Raw genomic sequence first — 24,442 nt, forward strand, 5'->3', positions numbered from 1 at the left:
GTGGCCATTGTTTCACATGTGGTAAAGTCGACCAAAGGGGTTACCTGTTTTTTTCTTTTCCTACTGAAATCAAACCAACCCATACTTTAAAGCTAGCATGCTTTTTTTAACTCAAAAGTTGTGAAAAGAAATGCCACCCGGAAAGGAATCTTATTGCATTCTACTCCCATTTATTGGGTGCAATAGATGAAATTTTTTTTTTAGTATTTTTCGTATCGTTTTATGATTTATATTCAAGGATTACGAGTATTTCTTTTAATAATGTTATTTACAAAGTTTAAGTTTATGCTGTTATTTGAGAATGTAATATACATTGCTATTACATTCAACATTGACTGATGATACATTGTTTTCAAACAATAATAACAAATATAATGAATTTCAAACTTAATCAAATTTTTTACTACAATTAAATTTTTAATGTGGAATAGAAAAAGAATTCTTTAAAAAAAGGATAAATATCAAATTTATACATTAACTTTGTTGTAATGTGCAATTTGATACAATTTTGATTTGGTACAATTATATATATGAAACTTGAATTGCAGTTTATATATACTTGAAATTTTAATTTTGATTCAATTGTACATAATTAAAGAAATGAAAACAAATAGTTATATTTGTTTGTGTATGCAATATATCAACATAAAAATAATGCTAATTCGATGATGTTTTTAATGATTTGTGAAAATTGAATCGAATCAAAATTTTATGTATAAAATTACACAAAATCAAAGTTCATGTATAATATTGTACATTTGGTCAAAGTTAACGTATAATTTTAATATTTATCCCATATATATATATAATCTAGGTTTGTATCAGGGGGTAAAATGTCTTAAAAGTCTAGTAAAAACTATAAAAAATTGAACTATTAGGAAAAAAAAAGTCTTTTGTTCTTCCTTCAATAGTAGGCGTAGATGTTTAGTTTTGGTTATTAATATTTTATCTCTCCTTGAGATAAATAAAATTATGTTTTAGGAAATTGTGATTCTGAGGACAATAAAAAAGTTAACCTAGAACAAGTGGTAGCGTAGCTTCACTTGATTTTTCTCTTTCGAAAAAACAATTCTTGTTTAGCATAATTGTTGTTCAAAACAATCATTATTAAAAATAACTATATCTAAAACAACTATTCTCAAAACAAGGCTTTAGTTTAGAATAGTTGCCATCTAGTGTAGCTTTTAGTTAGGAGCAACTCTTATTGGAAACAACTAAGGTTCAGAACAAATTGTTTAAAATAATTGTGTTTTAAGAATAGCAATATTTGGAACAATTGTTTTGAACAACTTCTATTTAGAATAATTATATTTTTTGAAGAAGAATCATGATTCAAAACAAGTTCCTCCAAGAAAAGCATCACCACGGAACAATTATGTTGAGAATTACTCATGTTTGGAGTAATTTAGAATAACCCTTGTTTAGGAACAACCATTGTCTTGTGACCACCTCGCCAACCCTCGACAGGCGCAAGCACCGTGATTGAGCGAGAATCAACACTAAAACAATATTTAAATCCAAACAATTACGTACAATATCTGCAAGTGTGACAAGTAAGTTGTAATATAAATTGTATAACAGGGTATAAGAGTGCTTCGAGGATCGAACCCAAAGAAGTTAGCGATTAAGTGAATTCTAGCTACAAACATGCAAATAAAAAGTCTAACAAACTACTCACTCGAGGCTATAATACTACAACCATTCAGGAGTGCTATAGTACGACAACCATTTAAGAGTGTTATGATACTTGTAATGGCCTAAATTCAAGGTTATCGGAACAGTGGTTTCGTAACCAAAAATCCGATTTAAAGATAAATTTATTTTAATATTTTTGTATAAATATTGATATGATAGGAAATCGTATGAAAATATAGATAGAAGAATTTTACCGATTTAGTGGTTAGTTAGAAAAAGAAATTATTGAAGAAATTGAGTAAAAACAAGGTATCGAGACCTCGATCTCGTAAAACCGAGTCAAAAATATTTTTATAAATATTTATGAAATGTTAGTAATATGGTATTAAAATTTCGTTAGAAAATTTTAATGTTTGGGTAGTCAATTAAGTAAAAAGAACTAAATTGAAAAAGGTGTAAAAGTTACTAGAAGGATTAAATATCTCAATTGTTAAATGAGGAGGGACATAAATTGTAAATAAGCCAAAAGAAGATATTTTGGGCCGCATAAGCTGAGAAAAATCAGGAGAATTAGTGAAATGAGGGTAAAATGGGAAAATAACAATTTTTATTAACACAAAAATGGGACCAAATTGGAATATCTACAATTCTCTTCATATTTTCTTCATTATCATCAGAAAAAAGCTTCCTAGGGGTTTATTCAAGCTGGTAATTCATAATTTTTGCACCAAGTGAGTTAATCCTTGCCTTGTTCTTGTAATTTTTGTGTTTCTAAGACTTTTACAACTAGGTCCTATTACTAAATTCATTAGTTTTTGATTTCATGGATGAAATTGAAAGTCACTATGGTTGAGTGCTGTAATTTTATGATGAAATAGCATGAAATTGAAGCTTTAATTTGTTTATGATATGATTTTATTAGGTAATTTCAATAGAAATTGATTTGTAGGACCTAATTGTGAAAAAATTTGGAATTAAAGTCTAGTGCTAAAATTCTGATTTCCAAAGGTTATAAAGTAGTTTAAAGTGCTAGAATAAAGTGTTAATTGAGAAAAAATCATATCAATTGAGAGGTTAATTGAGAAGGGATGAAATTAGGATTTATTGAAAGCTTAGGGGAAAAATGGTAATTAACATCATGCACTAAAACAGTTTTGGACAGCAGCAGCAGTCTAACTTTGAAAAATCACCAAAAATTTTAGAGATCTAATTAGAGCATGAATAAAATATGAAATTAAAGCTTATTGAGTCTAGTTTCTTAAAAAGAAAAGGTGTAAGCAATGAAATTGTAAATCATGAGATATAATAAATTTTGTGAGACAAGGTCAGAATGAATTCGGGTTCCCCTGTTCTTAATTTGAAAAATCATCAAAAATTGGAGAAAAATAATTAGGGGATTAAATTTATATGTTTAAAATCATTAATGAGTCTATTTTCAAAAATAAACAAACAAGAGCATCATTTGAATTCTGTACAATGAGATAATTAATTTTTAGTGAAGAGGGGTCGGAAATGTCTAACAGTGAAACATGGGAAACTTTAAAGAATAAACTGTACTTATTGGCTGAACAAAAAATTTTTAAAATTTTATGGTAAGAATATATATGAGTCTAGTTTCAGGGAAAATTAGCGGATCTTAATTTAGAGTTCCCTAGCTCAAGATATAAATAATTTAGTGACTATGACTCAGTGAGACAGCTTTGAATGCACTATAAATAATAATGGAATTATAGAGAATGTTACATATGAACATGAAATGTATTAGATTAATGATTAAATTTATTTATTTAGATCCAGAAAATTCAAATACAAAGCTAGATCGAGGAAAAGAAAAAGTTCGGGATTAGTAGATTTTTGTTTACGAACAAGTATCGAGGTAAGTTCGTGTAACTTGAATTATATTCTTAAATGCTTGAAATGTTTGTTATTGATGTGAACATGATTTGAATGTTCATTGTATGAAAATTGATGAAACATTGATATATTTGATAAAAAGGGAAAGAAATCCCGGTTGAATGGAAGGAAAATTCGATGGATCTCTAAAAAGGAATTGACGGTAAAAAAGATCTAGCCCGGACGGGTGATCCTATTCTGATATAGCCCTCCCGAAGAATATGTGAAAAATGGATTTAGCCCGGACGGGTAATCTAATCCGAATTAGGGTCTGAATTTAGCCTGGACTGGTAATTCAGATTCAAGCTCATTAGAGTAATTGTCATTGCAGGGGATTTAGCCTGGACTAGTAATCCCGACAATACTCTATGAGTTTATATTATAGGGGATTTAGCCTGGACTGGTAATCCCGCTGTAAGGATGAGGTTCGCGGGAGTGTGCTCTCTGAAATGGAAATGTACGCACATAAATATTAATTGACGGACCCGAATTTGTACACTAAAGTGTACCCCTGAAAATCCATCGAAATTCCAAGTAGTTCAACGGGATAAATTATATGGAAAAATAACAAGAGAATGGAAATCATGGTATTGATGAGTTCATCAATCATGGTATATATTATTGATACATGGAAATTATTGGACTAATTTGAATGTTGAGTTTGTGCATGATAGGGGAATAATGTATTGAATGAGTGTATGAATGTTTATTGCATTGTATTGAAAATATTAGGTAAGTATAATTCTTGTTACATGAGCTTACTAAGCACAAAGTGCTTACCCTGTTTCTTTTTCCCCTGTTTTGTAGTGTTAAGAGCTCAGAGGTCGGATTCGGTCAGAGACGCATCACACTATCAACCTCAAGATCTCGGTATATAAAGAAACTTTATTTTGGAAATCAATGGCATGTATAAGCTAATAAAGTAAATATTAATGTGAAATGAATGTAAGGTTAGCCATTCGTATGGCTAAAAAATTTTGGTTTTGGTATGTGATGAGGTTATCTTATGAATATGTTAAATCTATCTTGAAAATATGTTGAAATGGATTGGTTGTGTTGGATTGGTCTCGGTTTAAAATTGCAGGGAAGATTAGATATTTATAAAGGGGTTATATTGAGTTCCAAAAAAAAAAATGGGATTTTGCGAAAAATTTCTTATGGTTTCGATTTAATCTTGGTTTGGTCCCAATGTATGTTTTGGGCTTCGGAGGCCCATCCAAGGGACGTCATGACATGTTTTGATAAATGAATATTATTTAACTTGTAATAACAAAAAAATTATTTGGTAAAATTGTAACACCCCTTACCCGAGATCGTTGCTGGAATCGAGCACGAAGCGTTACCTAACTTACCTTACTAAATCGGAGCATAAAAATTTTCCTTTAAAAATTAATTCACTCACGTTCAATCAATATGTCCCTAAAAAGGATCATCAAGACACTAAAACATGCAATGAAAACAGTTCGGGTCCAAACCGGGAACATTAAAAATTTTCCAAATACTTAAACAAATTAAAAATAATTTATTTCACTGTTCACAATAAAACTATCTGACTGCGCAACAGTCACTAAATTAATTATAAATCGAGTTACGAAACTCGAAATTTAAATCCATAAATTTTTCCTAAAACTAGACTCATATATCTTATTATCATAAAATTTTTAGAATTTTTGGGTTGGCCAATTGGTACAGTTTATTAGTTAAAGTCTCCCCTGTTTCACTATTCAACAATTATGAACTCTCGTCACTAAAAATTAATTATCTCATTGTGCAGATTTCATATGGTGCTTTCGCTTGTTTCTACTGAAAATAGATTCACCAAGGAATAAAGAAATATAAATTATAACTCATAATTATTTCTATATAATTTTTAATAATTTTCTAAAGTCAGGACAGAGGATTCCAAAATCATTCTGACCCTATCTCACTAAAATTCAAATATCTCATAATATAAAATTCATTTGCCTATACCGTTTATTTTATATGAAAATAGACTTGATAATATTAATTATATACCTCATTCACTCTCTAATTCCATTTCTAATATCCTCGGTGAATTTTTCAAAATCACATCACTGCTGCTGTCCAAGAAAAAAAAACTATTCCATTGCAAATTTTTTTTAGTCTCATAATTTCTTTGTATTAACTAACACTCAGGCATACATAACACTAAACATATTATTAATTAGCCATCTCAATAGCTAATCATTATCAAATAACTTTACTTCCCTATTTCAACCTTTTTCGAAACACAATCCAAACAATTAACCATGTTATTTAATCAAGCATGAAACCATACGTATCAAAATAAACAAGCCATTTTCGCATGGCTCATTATATATATATATGCATCATTCAAAATTTATTCCAAAAAGTAGTATAGACTATACATGCCATAAGTTTAAGTTTAACTTTTATAGATACCGATAACGGGCGATAGTGTGATTGATTTCGTTGAAGATCTCCGATCCCGCAACTAACTTCCAAAATCTATAAAACCGAGGCAAACACATATGCACGGTAAGCTATCAAAGCTTAGTAAGTCATAAGCAAATAAATAATTCAATGTTATTAATAGTTCAGAATCACATAACCGAATTATTCAATTCATATTCATATATATATATATATAAGCATAAAAAAATCATAATTTTGATATCACATACCCTTACCATTTGGCCAAAGATAGTCTTTAATACACACACACATACTTTCATTTGCATCATCTAATTTGTATCACAAATGAAATAACCAACTTACCTTGATATCATATATTATTTAACTATTACATACTTGTAATATCATGTACTTATATGTCACATTCATCATTCATTGGATTCGCACAATTTATGCTAAATAATTTGTCGAAGCTAATAATGACGTTGCACAAGTAGTGCTCTCTTTTATTTAACCAAATTGATCTTGGTATCGCACACTTAGTGCTCGTTATTCGACATCGTCATTTTTGTTTCGCACACTTAGTGCTCGTTATTCAACATCGTCATTTGAATTTCGCACACTTAGTGCCATTCGTATAGCCATAGCTATTCCATACTCGCACACTCAGTGCTAAATATCAGTAAATCACATCCACGTCTATTTCTGTTACCCGAACTTAAACACATTCAGCTAGATATATATTTGCATGTTTTCATTTCAGCATATATATAACTAATATTTATTTAGAATTTATATCATCTATTTGCTTATAAACTTACCTCGGACAACGATAAACTGGAATGGAACGATTAATCGACGACTTTTGTTTTCCCCCGATCCAAGTCCGATTTCTTTAATTATTGATTTGTAAGGAGAAAAGCTTGCTGAAATTTTTGAGCTCTCAAACCCCTATTTTGCTGCTAATTTTCGGTGGTGAAGGTGGAGAAGAAAAGATGATATCACTGTTTTCTTTATTTTATGATAAAAATCAATTTAGTCACCAAATTTTTACCTAACCAATTGACCAAATCTTTTCTTGGTCCCTATGGCCGGCCACCACCCTAAACAAGGCCTAATTGCACACTAGGGACCTCCAATTAATATTCTATAGCTTTTAGACACCTTTAGCTTGTAAAATAGAACTTTTACACTTTATGCGATTTAGTCATTTTATCAAATTAAGCACACAAACAGTAAAATTAAATCACGAAATTTTCACACATATTAATTCACAAATTATAAACACAGAAAATAATATTTAAAAATTTTTCTAACTCGGATTTGTGGTTTCGAAACCACTATTCCAATTAGGATCGAATTCAGGCTGTTACAGCAAGTGTGACAAATCAGTTGTAATATAAATTGTATAGCAGGGTATAAGAGTGCTTTGAGGATCGATCCCAAAGAAGTCGGCGATTAAGTGAATTCTAGCTACAAACATGCAAATAAAAAGTCTAACCAACTACTCACTCGAGGCTATAATACTACAACCATTCAGGAGTGCTATAGTACGACAACCATTTAAGAGTGTTATGATACTAATTAATGACCAAAAAATTGCAAAGGACTAAATTGTAAAGAGAACAAACTACAACCCTATCAAATATAAATAAATATCAATATTTTATTTTTTAAAAAATAAATTAAAAATTTATTATTGATATAATAATATTCGACTTGATTTAAGTTAAATTTTGCTTACTCATAATGAGCTATTTTTTTAAAATTGTCTTGTATTTTTTAAGAAGAGAAGATAATTGTAAGAAAAGAAAGTTTATTTTCTATTAACCAGTAAGTCATATATTGCTAGCTAAGCTATTTTTTTGAGAGACAAGCATCGGAAAAAAGTGAAAAATACTTTTTGTAAGTAATTTTTTATGAAGAAATCACACATAGTATTAAAAATTTCCTTCTAAAAATATTTATCCAAATAATGCAATTACAATTGTTAGTATTTTAAAGAACTCTAAGTGTGTTTGGTTGAGAGATTTGGAGAAAGAATTTCATCCATGATATTTTCAAAATTTTAAATATAAATTTATTTATTTGGGTAAAAATAATGAAAATTTTCAAATTTTGTAAAGAACTTTCAGTATCTTGTTTTTTTTTTTTTCAAATCCACTTAAAGTGACTTTTTTAAAAAAAGTTTCTTTTATTTTATTTAATACATACGGCACTATAAAATAATAATAAACTTCAACACTCATTTTTATTAAAATATGATATATATTTTTAAATTTTATTTTATTAAAAATATTTATAAAATTTTCGCAAATCTAATTGAATTTTTTATATTATTTATTTTCAATATCATTACTCTTTTCAATGGGTTCCATTTGTTTGTTGTTATGATTGGATTGGTGAGGTGTAGTTGACTAATTTGTCCATTATCTATTTAAACTAACATTATTAATCCACAACATTTTGGAGAAATTAAGGAACAGAGCTCAACCCCTAACATTGACAAATACTTTTCAACTGCTGCATGACATTACATGTTATTTTTGAACTGAAAACAGGGCAGGGGAATTGGTCCTAAAATTCCAACCTATTTTATATAAATAGACAAAACAGGGAATTGGTCCAAAATTCATGACTGTTCCAGCTGCATTTATGGAGCTCAACGACATATTTATGTGGTGGTTGTAAGAAAATTCCAACCAGAAGTCACTTATTTCACCTCTCAATTGTCAACCTAATTATGTCTACTTATACGTTTTCCTTTTCATTTTTGTATTTGTTTGACTATTTTGTTCCAACATATGAAGAGCTTACGTTTAAAGCAATAATATATTTATTTATTTATTTATCCACGAATGAAGTGTTGTTAAAAATGTCGTAAATTTTATTAAAAGTTAGAACAAAAAATATAAATTAAATAATAATTCTTGGTATGATTTGCTTGAAAATTGGCAGGTTTCAAGCTTTTAAATTAAATAATAAAATGAGTGGTTAAAATACGTTGTTAGTCTTTGTGCTTTTATATAATTTAATATTGAGTCCCAATTTACCTTTTTAATTTAGAATCCTTGTCCAAGTATTACCATCTTGGTAGTTTCTGATAAAACTTGTCAATATAATATGTTTATTTTTTGTCAATTAAATGACACATCTCATGAGGTCAGCTTAATCAACATGCAAATTGATAAGATCTGACAGAAAATATGTACGATTTTAATGATTGGATTGCAGTTTTTTAAATCAAAATAATTGGAGGACTTAATTTCTAACCTTTTAAATATAAGGACTAAATCTCATATTTTGTCAAGGCAAAGGGACTAACAGCATAGTTTAAACTAAAATGAGGTGTCATAAAAGGAGAATTGTGGGGGAAACTAAGACTTTAATTTGTTTTCCTTTTTAAAAAGGAGTGGAAAAGAGAGAGAAAGAAAAGAAAATGGGAATAATTAAACAGGGAAAAAAAGAAATTGTATAATAGTGTTAAATAAAATCAGATGAACAAATTACCGATTCTCAATTTCAAACAATAGAAAATCTTGTACTATTCCTTTTATTTTTATTATTATTATTTAATGCTTCGTGAAGCCTTATACTTGAAAGTATTAGGAGTCGAATTACATTTTAATCTCTCTACTCAAAAAATAGATAAATTGATCCTTATACATTAGATCAAAGAGCGAACTGGTTATTCCATTTCTACCGTTAAAAATTATTCCATGTATGTCATCATGAGATACATGTGGCATGCCATATGCCACTATCTAGTTATTCTGTCAGCCACGCTAGTTTTTGACAGTACATAAAGAGATAAAATTTTTAACAGAAATGACCAATTTATTCTTTGACCTAATGTACAGGGACTAATTTATTTATTTTTTAGTAGAGAAATCAAAATATAGTTCGATTCTTAATATAATGACCTCAATGATACTTTTACAATTCATCGATGTTAAATTTGAAATTATGTTGTCAAAAAAAAAATCAAAATATGATGAGGGAATGAAATATTTGTTAGTGGAACATATCATATTGTGAATTTATTAGATTATCCCAAAATTATGATTCCCTTTCAAAAATAATAATTTAATAATGGGTTTGGATAAGTTTCAATGGTGCATAGCTGTTTCATCCCTATAGATATAACCAAAGGCATATTCATGAACAACTTATCAAACATCATTTGAATCTAATTTCAACTGATAGTTATCTCACTTTGGTTTTAAAAGTGGGGTTGACTTAAACTGTGCCATGGAACCGAATCCAATGCTTAGATTTTTTTTTTAATTCAGTTGATTAAAAGAATTGTAGTACCATTTGATGCTTTTATGCGAAAGAAAAGGAACCCCATAATAAAATTGTTCGATGGCTTATGAAATTATGAACCCTAGCTATCTAGGGTTTTATGGTTTACATATGCCTACGAGATAAAAAGAGGTACGATTTCCATGATTCTTGCGATAGTTGCTTCTTAGTATCATGACACATGAAACATCCATTAGTATTTCTTTTAAAAAAATCAAAGGGTCTGTAAACTAACTATTGGTATAATGATTGTTGATGTCGAGAGGTGGTGAAGATTGAAAACGGTTCACCTTGTTCGGATACTATTTTTGGTGGTTGAAGGATTCGAAGGGGAGAATTGCAGAGTGAAAGTCGAGTGAAAATGTTAAATCCTTCGGGTGAGAGGTATTTATATGGGTTGATCTCAAAAAACACGTATCTCTTTTTGATAGGTTAGTCGATTTCTTTTAAGATTCTTGTTAGGTGAGTAATGTGACATTATCTAAGTTATAAGATATGTGAGTGACAAGTGATGATTGTCTTGTTTGAGTGACTTATGTTTTCTAGAATATAGTGAAATAGTGCTCATGGTGGAAGAATTATGATTAATGAAGCAAGGTGAGTAGAAACCATATGGATTTTATGGTACTATGGCGAAAGTCGTTGGATGACAGATATATATATGAAATAATTATATTGTTAAGTTGATACTTCGATTTAGGGTTCAAATTGCAAATTATACAAAACTTATATTTATTACTCATGATTTTAATATTAAGACACATCTTTAAACAAGTTTTTGACAGAAATGCTATAGATTCCAAAATCTCAAACAATTAAACATTTTTTTCCTTTTAGGTAGCTAAAAGAAAAAAGGGTTTTCATCTATAACGTTAAAATAGATCTTAACCATTTACTATATGTCATAGACAATATGTATGGCTTAATTGGCTAGTTAAACATATTTGGGTCAATTGTAGAAATATGTAACAACATACCACCTGCCCTATTGTTAGGCAGGTCTTTAATTTCTTCTGTGGTAGCTTTTCACTAACATTATTAGATGAATCCTAGAGAGATATGCTTGTGTCCCATGCCATATCATGATGTTTGGCGTGAAGATGAACTTAGTGTTGGAAAACAAGTCATAAGGTTTGCGGCCCCTCTTCCTGCACAATTTGTCTAACCCAAAATCTTTATGTTATATAAGTGTGGAGATTCATTGATTTATCCATTAAATGTACAATATCTACTAGATCTTTTATCCAAATAAGGAAAATGCAATAAAGTTGATTAAATCTTGAAAATTTGGTCTCTGAGATTAAAAAAAAAGTTAGTATCATATTGATAGATGTATTTTTATTATTCAGATATTTATATGATTTGTGTTTGGTTGAGTGAAAAAGTCGAAGGATGGAAGGAGGGGTGGAAAAGTGAGAGGAAAGAAAATAAGAGAGATGATCATTTTCCATCCTACTAGATAAAAACTAATTATTCCAAATTGAAATAACGAGAGGAGAGAAAATGTAGTTCAAAATAATATATTTCTCAAATGTTTTATTTTCTTTCATTTTATTTTTCAACTCTAACATGGTGGCAGCAGCTTAATTTTAATAGAGCTAGATGAAAGCATCCGCGATCCAAATAACTGCTTTCCATCCCAGCAGATTGATTCCCTTCCCTATAAACATGCTTCATGATCCTTTGTTGAAATCCATTGACGAGTCTATTACACTCCAAAATCAAAGTAAACAACACTAGATTATTAGAAAATTTATCATAGGCAGAATTAATAATAGTAGTAGAATCAAGCTTAATTTCCAAGAAATCAATATTAAGAGTTCTAGCAAGTTGTAAGACATCCCGAAGATCTCATAGTTCCACCTCAACATTAGAAGCCTCAGAATATGCCTAATTGAACCATTGCCACTCATGATCTCAAATTATTCTCCCTGCACTTACATTTCCCAAATTGCCCACCAAAGGTTCGTTTGTGTTCAATTTGAACCACCCAATCAGTGGAAGCTACCACAATGGAAACACGAGTTTTTCTATTATTGAAGCTGAGAGAGCAAAGCACTCTCTCACTTTTGCAACACATGTATATATTACCAGCAGTATCTCCAAAAATAATGTCATTTCTATTCAACCAAACCTGCCACAAGAAAAAAACAAAATAGAATAACCCGAGGTATTTTATGATTAATCAACCACATTTAAGAGCAAATATTTTGTTCCAACCAACCTTTTTAGTCAAGAGTAGTATTTTCCGTACTAAGCTTGGTGGATACGGCTCGTCCCAACATTTACCCACAACAACAAGACACTTACACAACATATTTCTCAAGGTTTCTTAGTAACTTTGGCAAAAGGAGTGGAATTTTAAGTTTCCAAATAAGGTCCCAAGGGATACCATTATGACTAATCTTATCCAATCTATGAAGCATAAGGTCATACATAAGCACTCATGAGGGTGAATTGGCCATTTGGGGAAAGACCTCAAATGGTAGTATCTCTACCATCAAGGGCCAAAGACTCGAAAGTACCGTATTAAATTTAGTGAGATACCTATTGAAAATTATTTTATTTTATTTTTTAAATAAAAATTTAAAAATATAATACTATACACTAGAAGAATGCCAAAAGGTCTTGTAACCACTTGGATAATGATGATATACTCTAGAAAGCACCAAATCCTTACACACCTACGTCCACCATTCATCCAAATAAAACACTCATTTTAGTCGATGCTCAAACTCTACTGGGTCAATCCATTTACTTTTCAGGTGGTGATCCAAATTTAAAATGAAGCAAAACTTATCAGCGTATCCCCAAACAAAGAGAGGATCTAGTAAAAACTCGAGACCCACGTGTTTTTTATCCATTTGGATATAGGCAAATAAATCAACAAAAAATTATGAAATTAATTTATACATAATCATATTTACAATATTTTAGAATCGAGATGGTTAAGAAAAGATATCAGTTCAGTTGGCATACTGAAATTCTTATAATCTTGGATAGCAGATTTGAACGGCAAATTGATGATATAGTCCATCAAAACTTTTAGCGCGTCAATATCATCTCTCGTTTTGCTGTTACGTGCATTTAAATTGGATAAAATTTTTATCCGACCATCGATATTCGTAATGAATATACACTTTTTTGGATATTGCGTTAAATGCTTTTGCATTTCCTTTGGTTACTTTTTTTGGCCCTGTTGAAAGCCAATGCAATTTCTAAATAAAATCTAAATTTATCTTTAAGAGATATTTCCTTGAGAAGACTCTAGAATATAAGAAATAAGATATTATCTAGAAGACTAGATATTCTAGATGAACATTCTAGCTATTAGCTATTTGTAAAATCAATGGCAAGGATGTTGACATGTATCAACAATCCATCGGTCACTAAACTCTATAAATAGAGATGGGAGCTTTCTTGCTATGGTATAAGAGAGAGCCATGAGCAAGAGAGTGTGAAAGGTAGAGGTAGAGGTAGAGAAGAGAAGAGTAGTGAGGTAAGTGTGAGTCATGTTATAATTGTATTGTGTTTTAATAAAAGTGTTCTCTTCTCTAATAATTGTAAGTCTCGGCTAAGCCTTAAAGTTTCTAAATATGATATGTGGTTGGCAGAGTCGACTTGGATGATATAGTGCACTAAGAAATTAAAAAATAACAGGTTAATTGACTTCAAAAAGTTATTAGTTGTAGATCCTAGGTCCTTTATAATGAGTGTGTTAGACTTTCGAGTTTCCAATAGGCCTAAATACAAGTAGTATCGTGGAAAATCTTACAAAAATTCTCTCTAATGTAACTAAACCATATATCCTCACTCCGGTTTGAATAACTATCTTTCCACTTCTTCATCTTTTCGCTAAAATACATTACTGCGTTTTTAAAAACATTCTAAAGCAAGCAACCATTCATCTTGATAGTATACAAGATGATGACAACATAATATCTGATCATCATGATGCTCAGCTAGATATTGCACATCTCCAAAGCTGTCCTTTTGTCTTTATAAGTCAGGAAAGTCGAGCTAATTTTTATCTCATCCCTAAATATCTCAATTCGGTTTCACCATAGCTGTTGCAAACTAAAAATAAAAATTAGACTAGATCATATAACCAAGAATATGCTAAACATTGGAATTAAAAAGATGTAACATAGTCTGGCCACATTTTAAAACTATCGTTAGAAAATATAAACAAACAGAGCCTAAAAGCAAAAATATTGAAAAAATATAAAAAAATATTATTACTTTTTATTGTTAAGTCAGTATAACCAAAAACAAATAAACTATTTAGCACCAAAGAGAAAAGAAATGTATTTTGTTAAGTACGAAAATCAAAAATTTCAAAAGAAGAGAAATATAATAGAGAATGTGATAGTTTGTTCATTTTGCATACTTTTCGTGCTTAACTCGACTTGTTCTTGAATTAGTTCCTTCTAATTGATGAATTTTGTGTTTAAATATTGACGGAGACGAAAATCAGTTACTTTAAATCAAAGACAAGCAAAGAAGGGGTTAAATTGAAGCATGAGAAATAGAACAGAAACCGAATCATAAATTTTGGACATTTGAGGGGCTGGTCAGATTTTGACATTGTAAAAGCCAAAACTAGAAAAGAAATCTGAAATTGATTTATTACACATTGATTTGCTTGGCAATTAAATAGAAATCAATTTATTTTTCTTTAAATAAAAAATGGGTCACCATTTATTTATTATTTATTTTTTTAACTCGTTGAGTACCATAATATTTCATTGCATGGTGTATAGCAAATTAACTTGGGAGAACATAATGGAAATAACTTTGAATTATTAGGTTTTGGTCAATAATGTCCGTTTCTGGGCAGGGGATATGGCCTACCCCAGCCAATGAGAGTAAGGGGACTAAAAACGAAATTTGCCCATTTAGCTAAAGAAGTTTAGTCCTTCCTTCCGTGGCTTCATCCCTGAACCCTTTCCATCACTTGAGTTAGGCCCAATTGTAGATTAAATAATGTTCCTATTTAATTTAATACTAAAAAATGGTATATCATGAGCTATGCCTAATTTCTAAGGTTGGGCTAACATTAGCCCAAATCAAAATTGGGCCAATTTACTATATTACCCCCCAAAACTTGACCACACAAGGAGGACAGATTCGTCCTTTAAACGATGCAAAACCCACCACAAGAGACAAGGAACTTTACAAAACCCCAAGGAACAAGCTAAGCATAAACCAGCCTAGTGCTTTCTGTGCTTAAATATAACGGCAAAGCCCGAAACGAAGAAAGCAAAGGAAAAACAGAGCAAAGAGATGAGGTTGCTAACTCACAACATGTTGTCGTCAAACATCAAGGGGGTAACCAATGGCTTCCCTCTCAAGATTGAAGTGGAGAAAGTGGTGGAGAAGCAAGTCGAAATCAACCACGATTTCCTCAGGAATATATTTCCCAAGATCGATTGGAAAGCGTTTTCCGATGCTGCCAGAACTATGGGCTACGTCGAGCTTCCTGAGCAGGCACCTGATCCGTCGGTGCTTGAGTCGGACCTGGACTTCTTGACGAAGTTCCACCATGCCCTCTTGGAGCTTCATCTTGAGGAAGGTGCTCTTGTTTGTCCCGAGACTGGCAGGAAGTTTCCGGTTAATAAGGGAATCCCCAATATGCTTCTGCATGAAGATGAGGTTTAAGGGAATGGTGGTTGATACGGCTGCGCCACTGGGCCTCACCGGTTTTTAATTAGGGTTTATACTCTTTTCATTTTCTTTTTGTGTGTGTTGTTTTAATTATAATGTCACTGATTTTAATTTATTAAATAATGCATTTTAATGAATCCAAGTTGTGCGTAACATCATATCATTTAAATTATTAAATATAATTAAAAATATTAATTATTTTTATATTAAAATGTTATCGATATTGATGAAATTTAGAAAATATAAAAGGGTTAAAGCTCAATTATGCTAGTGAATATTGAATTGAATTATAATTTATTTTGACGTATAATTGTTATTATAATTTTTTTTTGTTTTTTGAAAATGCTTTCATTAGGTAAGAGAAGTAGTTGAATATTTTATTTAAAAAATACAATGATAAATATGAATTGAATTAAGATAAAATGGTAAATTCTAATTTTAAAATGGAAATTTATAAATGTTGATGAGATAATCTATCAATTTTGAAGTGATAGATCTTAAGTTTATATTATCAAAATTGAATAAATAAAATGAAATAGTTTTTAAATAAAATATTATTCAAATGTTATCAAATAATATAATGAATGATAAAATACAATTGTCTGGAACGTGATAATATTTTATGAAATTATCCTTAGTAAATAAAAGATAACATCAATATACTTAACATTTTCAGTAATTTTTATCAATAGCAAATATTAAAATTAAATATTTAATAATAATGTTTTCAATAATATTTATTAGTAACAAGTATTTGAATTAATCCGTTACGTGAATACATTTAGAAAATAATTTACATATTACTAAGATTATTAAGATGTAAATATGTAAAATATTCACCATTACATTGTAGGTATAAATTCAAGTGTTTTCATATATTTCGTTTATGGCATGAAAATTAAAATTATCCTGGTACTAAAATTTAATATCCAAAAAATATATTTTAAAACATATTTATAAAAAAAATATTCATTTGTTTCTTAACCCTAAACACACACAAAAAACTAATTTAATTTTAATAATTTCTTTTTACTTTTCCATGCTCAATAATTATATAAAAAAGTAACTTTCAAAAGAATGTTTAGACTTTTATATACCAAACATTGGATTTACACCCTCAGCCCATAAGCATGACTGACAATGTGACCCATTTGTTTATATACTATGGGACACATTACATCCTCAACCCACCTACATGCTTTGGATGAGTTGATTTTTCGAAAAATCTTAACTGGCTATGTACATGATAATAAACACTGAGGGCCAGAGGTTCAAAAAACTTGGATAATATCTATCTCGTGAAAACTAGAAACTCCATGAAAAGAATATAAACTCCACGGAATCTATTAATCAAAATCCTGTTTATACTCTTTTGTTTCTATAAAAAATCAACAGAAATTTAAAAACCTCAGCAGGGGAATAATTTACTAACCTGCGTGCTGCCTGTCCTATGGTGTAAAAAAATGCTGTTGACCTTTCAGAAGACAATACTCAGCTATAAACCTATCTTAAACACCAAAGCCTGCAAATCAAACTGTGGAAATGTCTTTGCAACGAGGGGTTTCACACGGAGGAGGAGGCACACCAAATACCCAATCAAGAACGTTTAAATACTTGGAGCGAAACACTTCCCTCTCCTGTGCGTAGCAGTGCATTATGATTGCTGTTGACAAACTAAAAATTACCACATCAGCTCTCTTTAGATTCGTCGATTGTGGCAAGTACCCAATATCGGCCATGCATGTAAAGAAGCTCTCTATGGCTCGTGCAAGGCAGTAGAGTGATATCTCAATCCGTCTACTTTTCTTCTCAATGGCCAAGGCCAGACCTGTCGGAAACTGCCCAATAACACATGCAACATTAGGAACAAAAACAGAACTTTGGCTTATAACTTGCATATAAATTAGTAAGAGTCTTTTACCGTTCCCATTGCTACCATCGGTATGTTACATCTTCTGAAAAGCCTAAACAGCAGGCAAGTCCACAACCTGTTTAAAAGTTAAAGGTTAGCTCAATGTCAAAGGTCAATAATTTAAATGGAACATAAATCAAATAGCACAAGGTACAAAAGAATTTGATTTAGCAATATGTACAAGTTTGAATGGTAATCAGCTTTTTGTTGACGCCAAGCAAAATGGAAAGCATCATCATCGTAACAATAATAACAACAAAAACACCAAATAATGCCAAAACTCATCTTACCTGCTATAAGTAACCCATCTAGTTATTCAATGTGTATATAGTAAATGTTGACTGTCATCCTGAATATTGTTCATGTTTGGTAAACAGAGTAGGAGAATAATTGCTCCTCATATACACAGCTCACCATTCTTATTTTGTTTAATGATAACCTCTTCTCAGCTAGGGGATTCATCCAACATATATCGGTCTCTCATTAAACATAAAACAGCTTCCTAAACCAACTGTTGTATTGCCATTATAATAAAACCTATTATCCTATTCAATACCTACCGTGCAGGATTCACCTCCAGCACTGCAAACTTACACAACTTGACACATGACTTCACCAAATAATGCACATAACTAGCAAAGGCACTACAAACTTTCATCTATTGCTTATTTCCTTCCAACAGCCAAAATTCACTTCTAGCTAGGAAAATATCTCTTATAGCTTGGAATTATGACAACTGCATTTTATTTATATTATGTAACTATTATCTTAAAACATATATCAAATTGCTAAAATTACTACCAGCTGCATTGATGGAGTAAGTTGCAATTTAGAACTTCATCAGAATCCAACTTAAGTTCTTTATCACCATTTCATGTAAACCTTCTCCCTCTTTTAGTCTTTTACAGGAAATTATGCTACGGTGTTGACTATCCTTGTCAAAGCCAACAATTCTGATGTCCTGACAATCACAGTAGGCTTTGGAACAAAAAGAAAAAGACATTCAAACTAGACTTGCCACAATAGAAGTGTAGAACCACCAAGGGAGCTAAGAAATCTTTAAAAGCCATAAATGGCATGTGAATATATGAAATAATGATTGCTCAACACTGATAAAGATTGTTGGCCACATCTGCATAATAATAGCCAATGTAACCAAAAAATAACAAAACGAGGAAAAGATCAGATGAAATTTTGACCAAAAATTTCACGGCAACATAAATTCTCAGTGACAGTTAAGTACCAAGAAAAGAAAACTTCAAAAAGGGAGGCACCTCAAAATTGAAGTTGAAATACACTAGAAATAGTAGAACACTAACCAAGCAGATGTGCAATAAGCAGACAAAAATAAGCTTGATCTGGCAGTACCAACAATACCCTTTCTTAATATTGTGGAAGGCCTGTATTAAGGTCAAAAAGAACTTTGTCAGACAGATATGTTATAGAGCATCTGTGTGTCTGGGAAAATTTTCTTTTTTTCTTTTTTGGGGGTGGGGGAGAGAGAGAGAGAGAATGAATAAAAAGGAAGCAAAAGACCAGCACAAGTAGGTTTTACTGGAAACTTATGATGTGCTTAAAACCAAATTGCATATATAATTCTTTGTCCACCTCAATATGCATTAAGCAAAGCATGCTGGCAACAACAGTATCCATATTTTATAACAACTTCAATTACACATCAAATTTTAAAGGGCATTTACCTACTGTGGTTACATGAAGGACTCAGTAAAGGTATAATCAAAAATCTAAAACATATGAAGTAAAAAAGTTTCCTTTTCATTTGATAACAAGTAGCTAATTCTAAGTGAAAAATTCACCAATTTTCAGCTAAACAGTCTTCAAGAAAGAGAAAGAAGTCTAACTGCATTACCTTTTTAAGAGGTCTTGACGATGAACTATTAACGCAGGAATTAAATAAACTGGAAGATATACTGGTAATGCCCTTTTATATCCTTCAGTGAAAAAAGAAATAACATGTGCACTGCATGATTGATTCCCATGTATCATCTGCAAATAACTTGAGGGTTTAAGCTTCTCAAAAGTAACAATATACTTTTTTCCAGCAAACTTAAAGCAATAGTAGCTTGAGTGCTTAAATTCAAAGTCTATTCTGAACTTCCTAAAGGTATCCGAGTAAATTAAACAGAAAACACAAACAAAATAATTCCAGAAAGACACTCATTTTATTTCAGCAATCAAGCATCTTGCTTAAAGCAATCATTATAAGGATCTTATCACAAAGGGATCAATTAATAACAATACAGTGGTTAAACTAGACCAATATCCACTATCCATATCCAAATAACTTATATTTTGGAAGAAGTTTTGAACTGATGATTGCAAGATTTATAGGGACTGCAAAAGAACAATAAAGCATTTTACATGGAAATGGACAACTGCGGATAATAACTGCATGATCTTAATATTTCAAAAATGCCTTCATTAGTAACTTTAACATGAAAAGTCAGCATTAAATACCAAGAAGAAGACAAAAAAGCATTAAATTAGTTCTCAAAATCATAGAGCAACAAAATAAAAACTGTGCATTCAAGTTCGGACATGCACTTTTTCTATTCAAATCTCTTCATACCCTCTCATTTAGTTTTCAGGCTTTCCTGTTGAATTTTCTGATAAAGCAGCATGAAGGGGAGCTTTTGTCTCTCCTAAGAATGAGCTTTATTAGATAGAACAGAATGAAGGGAAGCCAAAAAGCTTAGAGTCATTTTGCATTTCTTAACCAAGACCTTACTTATTTTCTTCAAATTCTTTCAAACACTTCTATTCAATAAGCAGCTAACTTAATATACATGATGACATTATATGCCTCCATCTCAGTCCTGTATGGAAAAAGCACTCGTCTCTAGCGATCTTACTCAAGACATGGTTCAAGATAATTAAAGCACAAAGGTAAAGTCTTATTCATTTTGTGGAAACTGCGCAGGGGGAAAGGACTTTGCTGTTGTTGGTTTAGTCCCAAAGGAAGAAAGAGAGGCAACTAAAGAAGGAACACATACAAAAAGATATACACATTAATGCTACTAGGCAGAACAACATAATTGGGAGAAACAAAGATCATACCGAGCAAGGGATTTTCATGTTTGGATCTAATTTAACATCTACTCCTGATGCCTTGTAAAGTTTCTCTATTGCTTCCAAATTAGTGAATGGAAGACCACAGGCAATCTCTTTTACACCTTGCAAGATGACAAGATCCTTTCCACCATGTTTATTGAGAAAGGACCTATATGATGGGGGCAAACTGTCTTGCTTCAAAATGTAAGATGACCTGAAAAAAACGAATGATTTCACTTCCAAATTATTCTCCCCCCCAAAAAAATAATACATACATAAATACATACGTGTCTTTCCTAGAAAATATATTAAGCTTTCCCCATACTGTGCTTATCGGAAGCCATTACATATACAACTTGTAAAGCTACACAATATCTAAGCTACGTAATGTCCTTTCCAAATGTGCAAAAAGAAAAAAAGTGTGATCACTTGTAATTCAAACAAATCTTTTTACACTTTCTTTTCACATATGCTATGACATACTTAGGCTTTGCACAATTTTTAGATTTAAGCATCAAAGTTCCTGCTATGAAACCAAGATCGAATGAACTTTTAACTACAGAGCTGATAAGGCAGCAGGCAAACATTAGAATTACAGCTTTAACAGGTTGAATGGTAGTTAAAAAAGACAAAGAAAAGGAATAATGGAGTCCCCTGGCCTGCTGATTAAACTCATTTGTATATAGACTGAAATATTTCAGAATGCATGCAAAATGTTACAGTACAACGTTTTCTTTTTCTCTTAAATCTTCCTAAAAGGAAATTAAAAAGAGTTTACCGACTAGTATGGAAAGACTGGGCTCATAATCCAGAAGACTAGAATTCCAGGAGGCTTAGGCTTTGCTTGGTATGAAGGATCAAAAAGGGTGAGGATGGAAAATTTATTAGTCACCCAGTATAAGTGGTAACTTCTTTGACCCATAATAATCATGATTCAACAAAAACAATTGCAAGAAAGTTTAATAGTAGAGGAACAAAAGAGAAAAAAAAACAGAAAACAAAAATAATTTAACAATAGAAACATACAAAATTTGCGAAGAGGAGAGACACATAAGGAATATGTCACCATGTTTCCAAGTAAGGGGTTTACACAGCTTCCCAAACCGTTTACTCTTGATTCCACAGCGTGATGCCAACACAGCAGCTCGCATGAGTATGTATATGGCTAAACTTTTATGCTGCGTGTTATGCCCAGTAAGAAGCATGGAAGGCCCTGCAACCAGTCCTGCTACTAATGCCCTCCATTTCGCAGTCCTTTTGAAAAATTTAACAATCCACTAAAATCAAATTTAAGTTCATAAAAACTTTCATTTCAACTAAAGAGAGGAAAATTAAGATAAGAGCATTGCCTGTTATGTCCTCCAAGTTCACCAATAATTTCATCTACCGAAACAAATGTACCAGCAAAAGTTCCAAGGAAGAGACCGTATCTAAGTGTCTCCTTAATAGCCAAAGAAATAGCTTCTTTATTGGTAAACGCCTCAACTTTCCTAAATCAAGAAATTACTGTTCTGTCATTCTCAAATCAAATTAAAGAACAAGAGACAAAAAGATTTATTGCATAACAATTAACAAAATACCGTGATTTTTTGCGCAGCAAGCGTGCAAGAATTGAGAAGAGAGCTAAGCCACCTTTAAGACCGGCTCCAATTGAGAAGCCTTTAGCGGAAGCAACGAAAATTCTCCGCAACTTATTCGAGTCCACTAAGAGAACAGAATCAGAGCCAAGAGCAGAGGGAGAAGATGACAAAGATTTGGATCTTGTGCAGTGCTTACAAGTGTCGTCGTGGGATCCGGGGATACCATTCTCGCCGGAGGAAAAGGAGCAAGGGCAGCAGCCATTGATGGCTCCATCACCGTCCGGCGACATGGTGGTGTGAGCTAGGGATTTGAGGGGGCGGATGTAACCAAGTTTATTGGGGAAGAAAGGAGGAGGAAGACAGTAAGTGAAGAATTGATTAATTGGGGGACCGGTGGGAAATTAGGAATTGAAATTTCAAAGTAGGAGAGAAATTGGACAATTTTTTCTGCTCGTTTATCAAGAGAACACCCGCACGTGTCACGTAACAGTTTTTGCGGTTGCTTTCAGTTTCCTTCCAACCAAAATCCATCTTTACTTCTCTTTCATCAAACGATGGCCAAAGGATAAAAGAAATTAACCCCTTTTTTTCATATCTATCTATCAAACACGTCAATTTATCTTTTTAAAAAATCAAAGTAATTTAATTTCTATTAATTTCGAAAACGACAATTAATTACGACTTAAATATTTTTAGCTCTCAAAATTTACACATCTTATCAAATTAGTTTTAATTTAATAAATTCATATCACAATATTTGTGTAAATATTGAGGCTAAATTTATTGTTTGTTTTAGAATTAAGGCCAAAATGAAAAAAATATAAACATTGAGGGATTAATTTGTTATTATACTAATCAAAATTATGTACAATTGATGGAAGACATTCACGTCGTGATTATTTGTCCTTAGTTGCTCACTTTTGAAATTAGCAATGATCAAATTGCTCCATTTTTTTTAGAGAGACTAATTTACTCAATTTTGAAATTAAGAAGAACAAGAGAAATCTTTTACCTAAATTAATTAATGATTTTATTTTGTCTATGCCATTTTTGAGTGTTAACTAAAATCAAAATTGAGTCGAATTGAATTTTTAAATAAGTAAATTTTTCAATACTCATTTTTTTCGTTCACATGACTCAAAAGAATACATTGACATAGTTGGTAAAAACAAAACTTGAGTCTTAAATATCTAAATTCGAGACTCACTATACATAATTATGTATGGGTCTTCGAGTCATATCATATACTATTGTTATGTACAGATTTTAATTTGATTAATCAATCTTCTTCTTTTTTTAAAGATAATGCAATTTAAGCGCACTCGAACTCATGTCCTCTTGCATCGACAATAATAGCCATACCAATCTAGTTAAAATTTTATCAGATTAATCAATCTTGAAATGGAATAATCTATAAACTTTCAAGAAAAAAAATAAAACATTGCACTTCACATTTCACCTAACAAACGTCCATTATTTAATGGGTTATATAGGTTTTTATAAGAAAACTCCATTTTTAAGTATGGCGTTTTGTGAAAACGTCACCTTGAGAGAGGTGTTTTTAGGCAAAAAGAAATAAGGATTAGGTGGTCTCTATTAGGTCCCAAAATTATAAATGGAATAATATCATAATAGCCCTTAAACCTTTATAAAAAATATAATCTATATACTTTAAAATTATACTTAAAATAGTATTTTTAAAAAAAATTAAAAATTATTATAAAAATTAAAACATATTATTTATTGAATAATCAATTATTTTAAAATTTTAAAGATAACTAAAATAATAAAATATTTTAAATTGTCTTTTTCATTTTTGTTAAAAATAACATACTATTTTTAAATTATAAATTCAAAATAGAGAGATCATAACCAATAAATTTAATATAAGTTCAATAGCTAGCAATAAGTGTGCGGTATAATGATAATGCACATTATATTTTTAAATGAGAACGAGATTCGAACTTTAAAAATAACATTA

The 24,442-nt window shown here is 30.9% G+C and overlaps 2 protein-coding genes and 1 long non-coding RNA gene across 3 annotated transcripts; 1 reads left to right on the top strand and 2 right to left on the bottom strand.

Annotated features, from left to right (window-relative positions):
* Window positions 1-5,830: 5,830 nt before the first annotated feature.
* Window positions 5,831-6,897, bottom strand: LOC121218237 (uncharacterized). Its single transcript, XR_005914410.1, has 2 exons — window positions 6,747-6,897; window positions 5,831-6,018 (listed from the first exon to the last, which is right to left on the bottom strand). It is a non-coding gene; the product is annotated as an uncharacterized lncRNA (long non-coding RNA).
* Window positions 6,898-15,199: 8,302 nt separating this feature from the next.
* Window positions 15,200-16,033, top strand: LOC121218239 (multifunctional methyltransferase subunit TRM112 homolog A). Its single transcript, XM_041095118.1, has one exon. The coding sequence runs from the start codon at window positions 15,517-15,519 to the stop codon at window positions 15,889-15,891; it is 375 nt and encodes a 124-aa protein (XP_040951052.1). The 5' UTR covers window positions 15,200-15,516; the 3' UTR covers window positions 15,892-16,033.
* Window positions 16,034-16,964: 931 nt separating this feature from the next.
* On the bottom strand, window positions 16,965-23,016 carry LOC121218238 (transmembrane protein 135 homolog). The gene is made up of 8 exons (XM_041095117.1): window positions 22,462-23,016; window positions 22,231-22,371; window positions 21,908-22,135; window positions 20,888-21,095; window positions 19,680-19,816; window positions 19,129-19,209; window positions 17,819-17,885; window positions 16,965-17,735 (listed from the first exon to the last, which is right to left on the bottom strand). The coding sequence occupies exons 1-8, from the start codon at window positions 22,749-22,751 to the stop codon at window positions 17,427-17,429; spliced, it is 1,461 nt and encodes a 486-aa protein (XP_040951051.1). The 5' UTR covers window positions 22,752-23,016; the 3' UTR covers window positions 16,965-17,426.
* Window positions 23,017-24,442: the final 1,426 nt, after the last annotated feature.

The sequence above is a fragment of the Gossypium hirsutum genome, chromosome D06, assembly GCF_007990345.1.
Source record: "Gossypium hirsutum isolate 1008001.06 chromosome D06, Gossypium_hirsutum_v2.1, whole genome shotgun sequence".
NCBI classification, from domain to species: Eukaryota; Viridiplantae; Streptophyta; class Magnoliopsida; order Malvales; family Malvaceae; genus Gossypium; species Gossypium hirsutum.

Excerpts from the sequence above, each read along its gene's own strand:
- LOC121218238 (XM_041095117.1), bottom strand. The coding sequence starts at position 22,751 with ATGTCGCCGGACGGTGATGGAGCCATCAATGGCTGCTGCCCTTGCTCC. Across the intron at positions 22,372-22,461 it reads TTGCTGCGCAAAAAATCACG|GAAAGTTGAGGCGTTTACCA; the intron begins GTATTTTGTTAA and ends TTCTTGATTTAG. Across the intron at positions 17,736-17,818 it reads CGATGGTAGCAATGGGAACG|TTTCCGACAGGTCTGGCCTT; the intron begins GTAAAAGACTCT and ends GTTATTGGGCAG.
- LOC121218239 (XM_041095118.1), top strand. The coding sequence starts at position 15,517 with ATGAGGTTGCTAACTCACAACATGTTGTCGTCAAACATCAAGGGGGTA.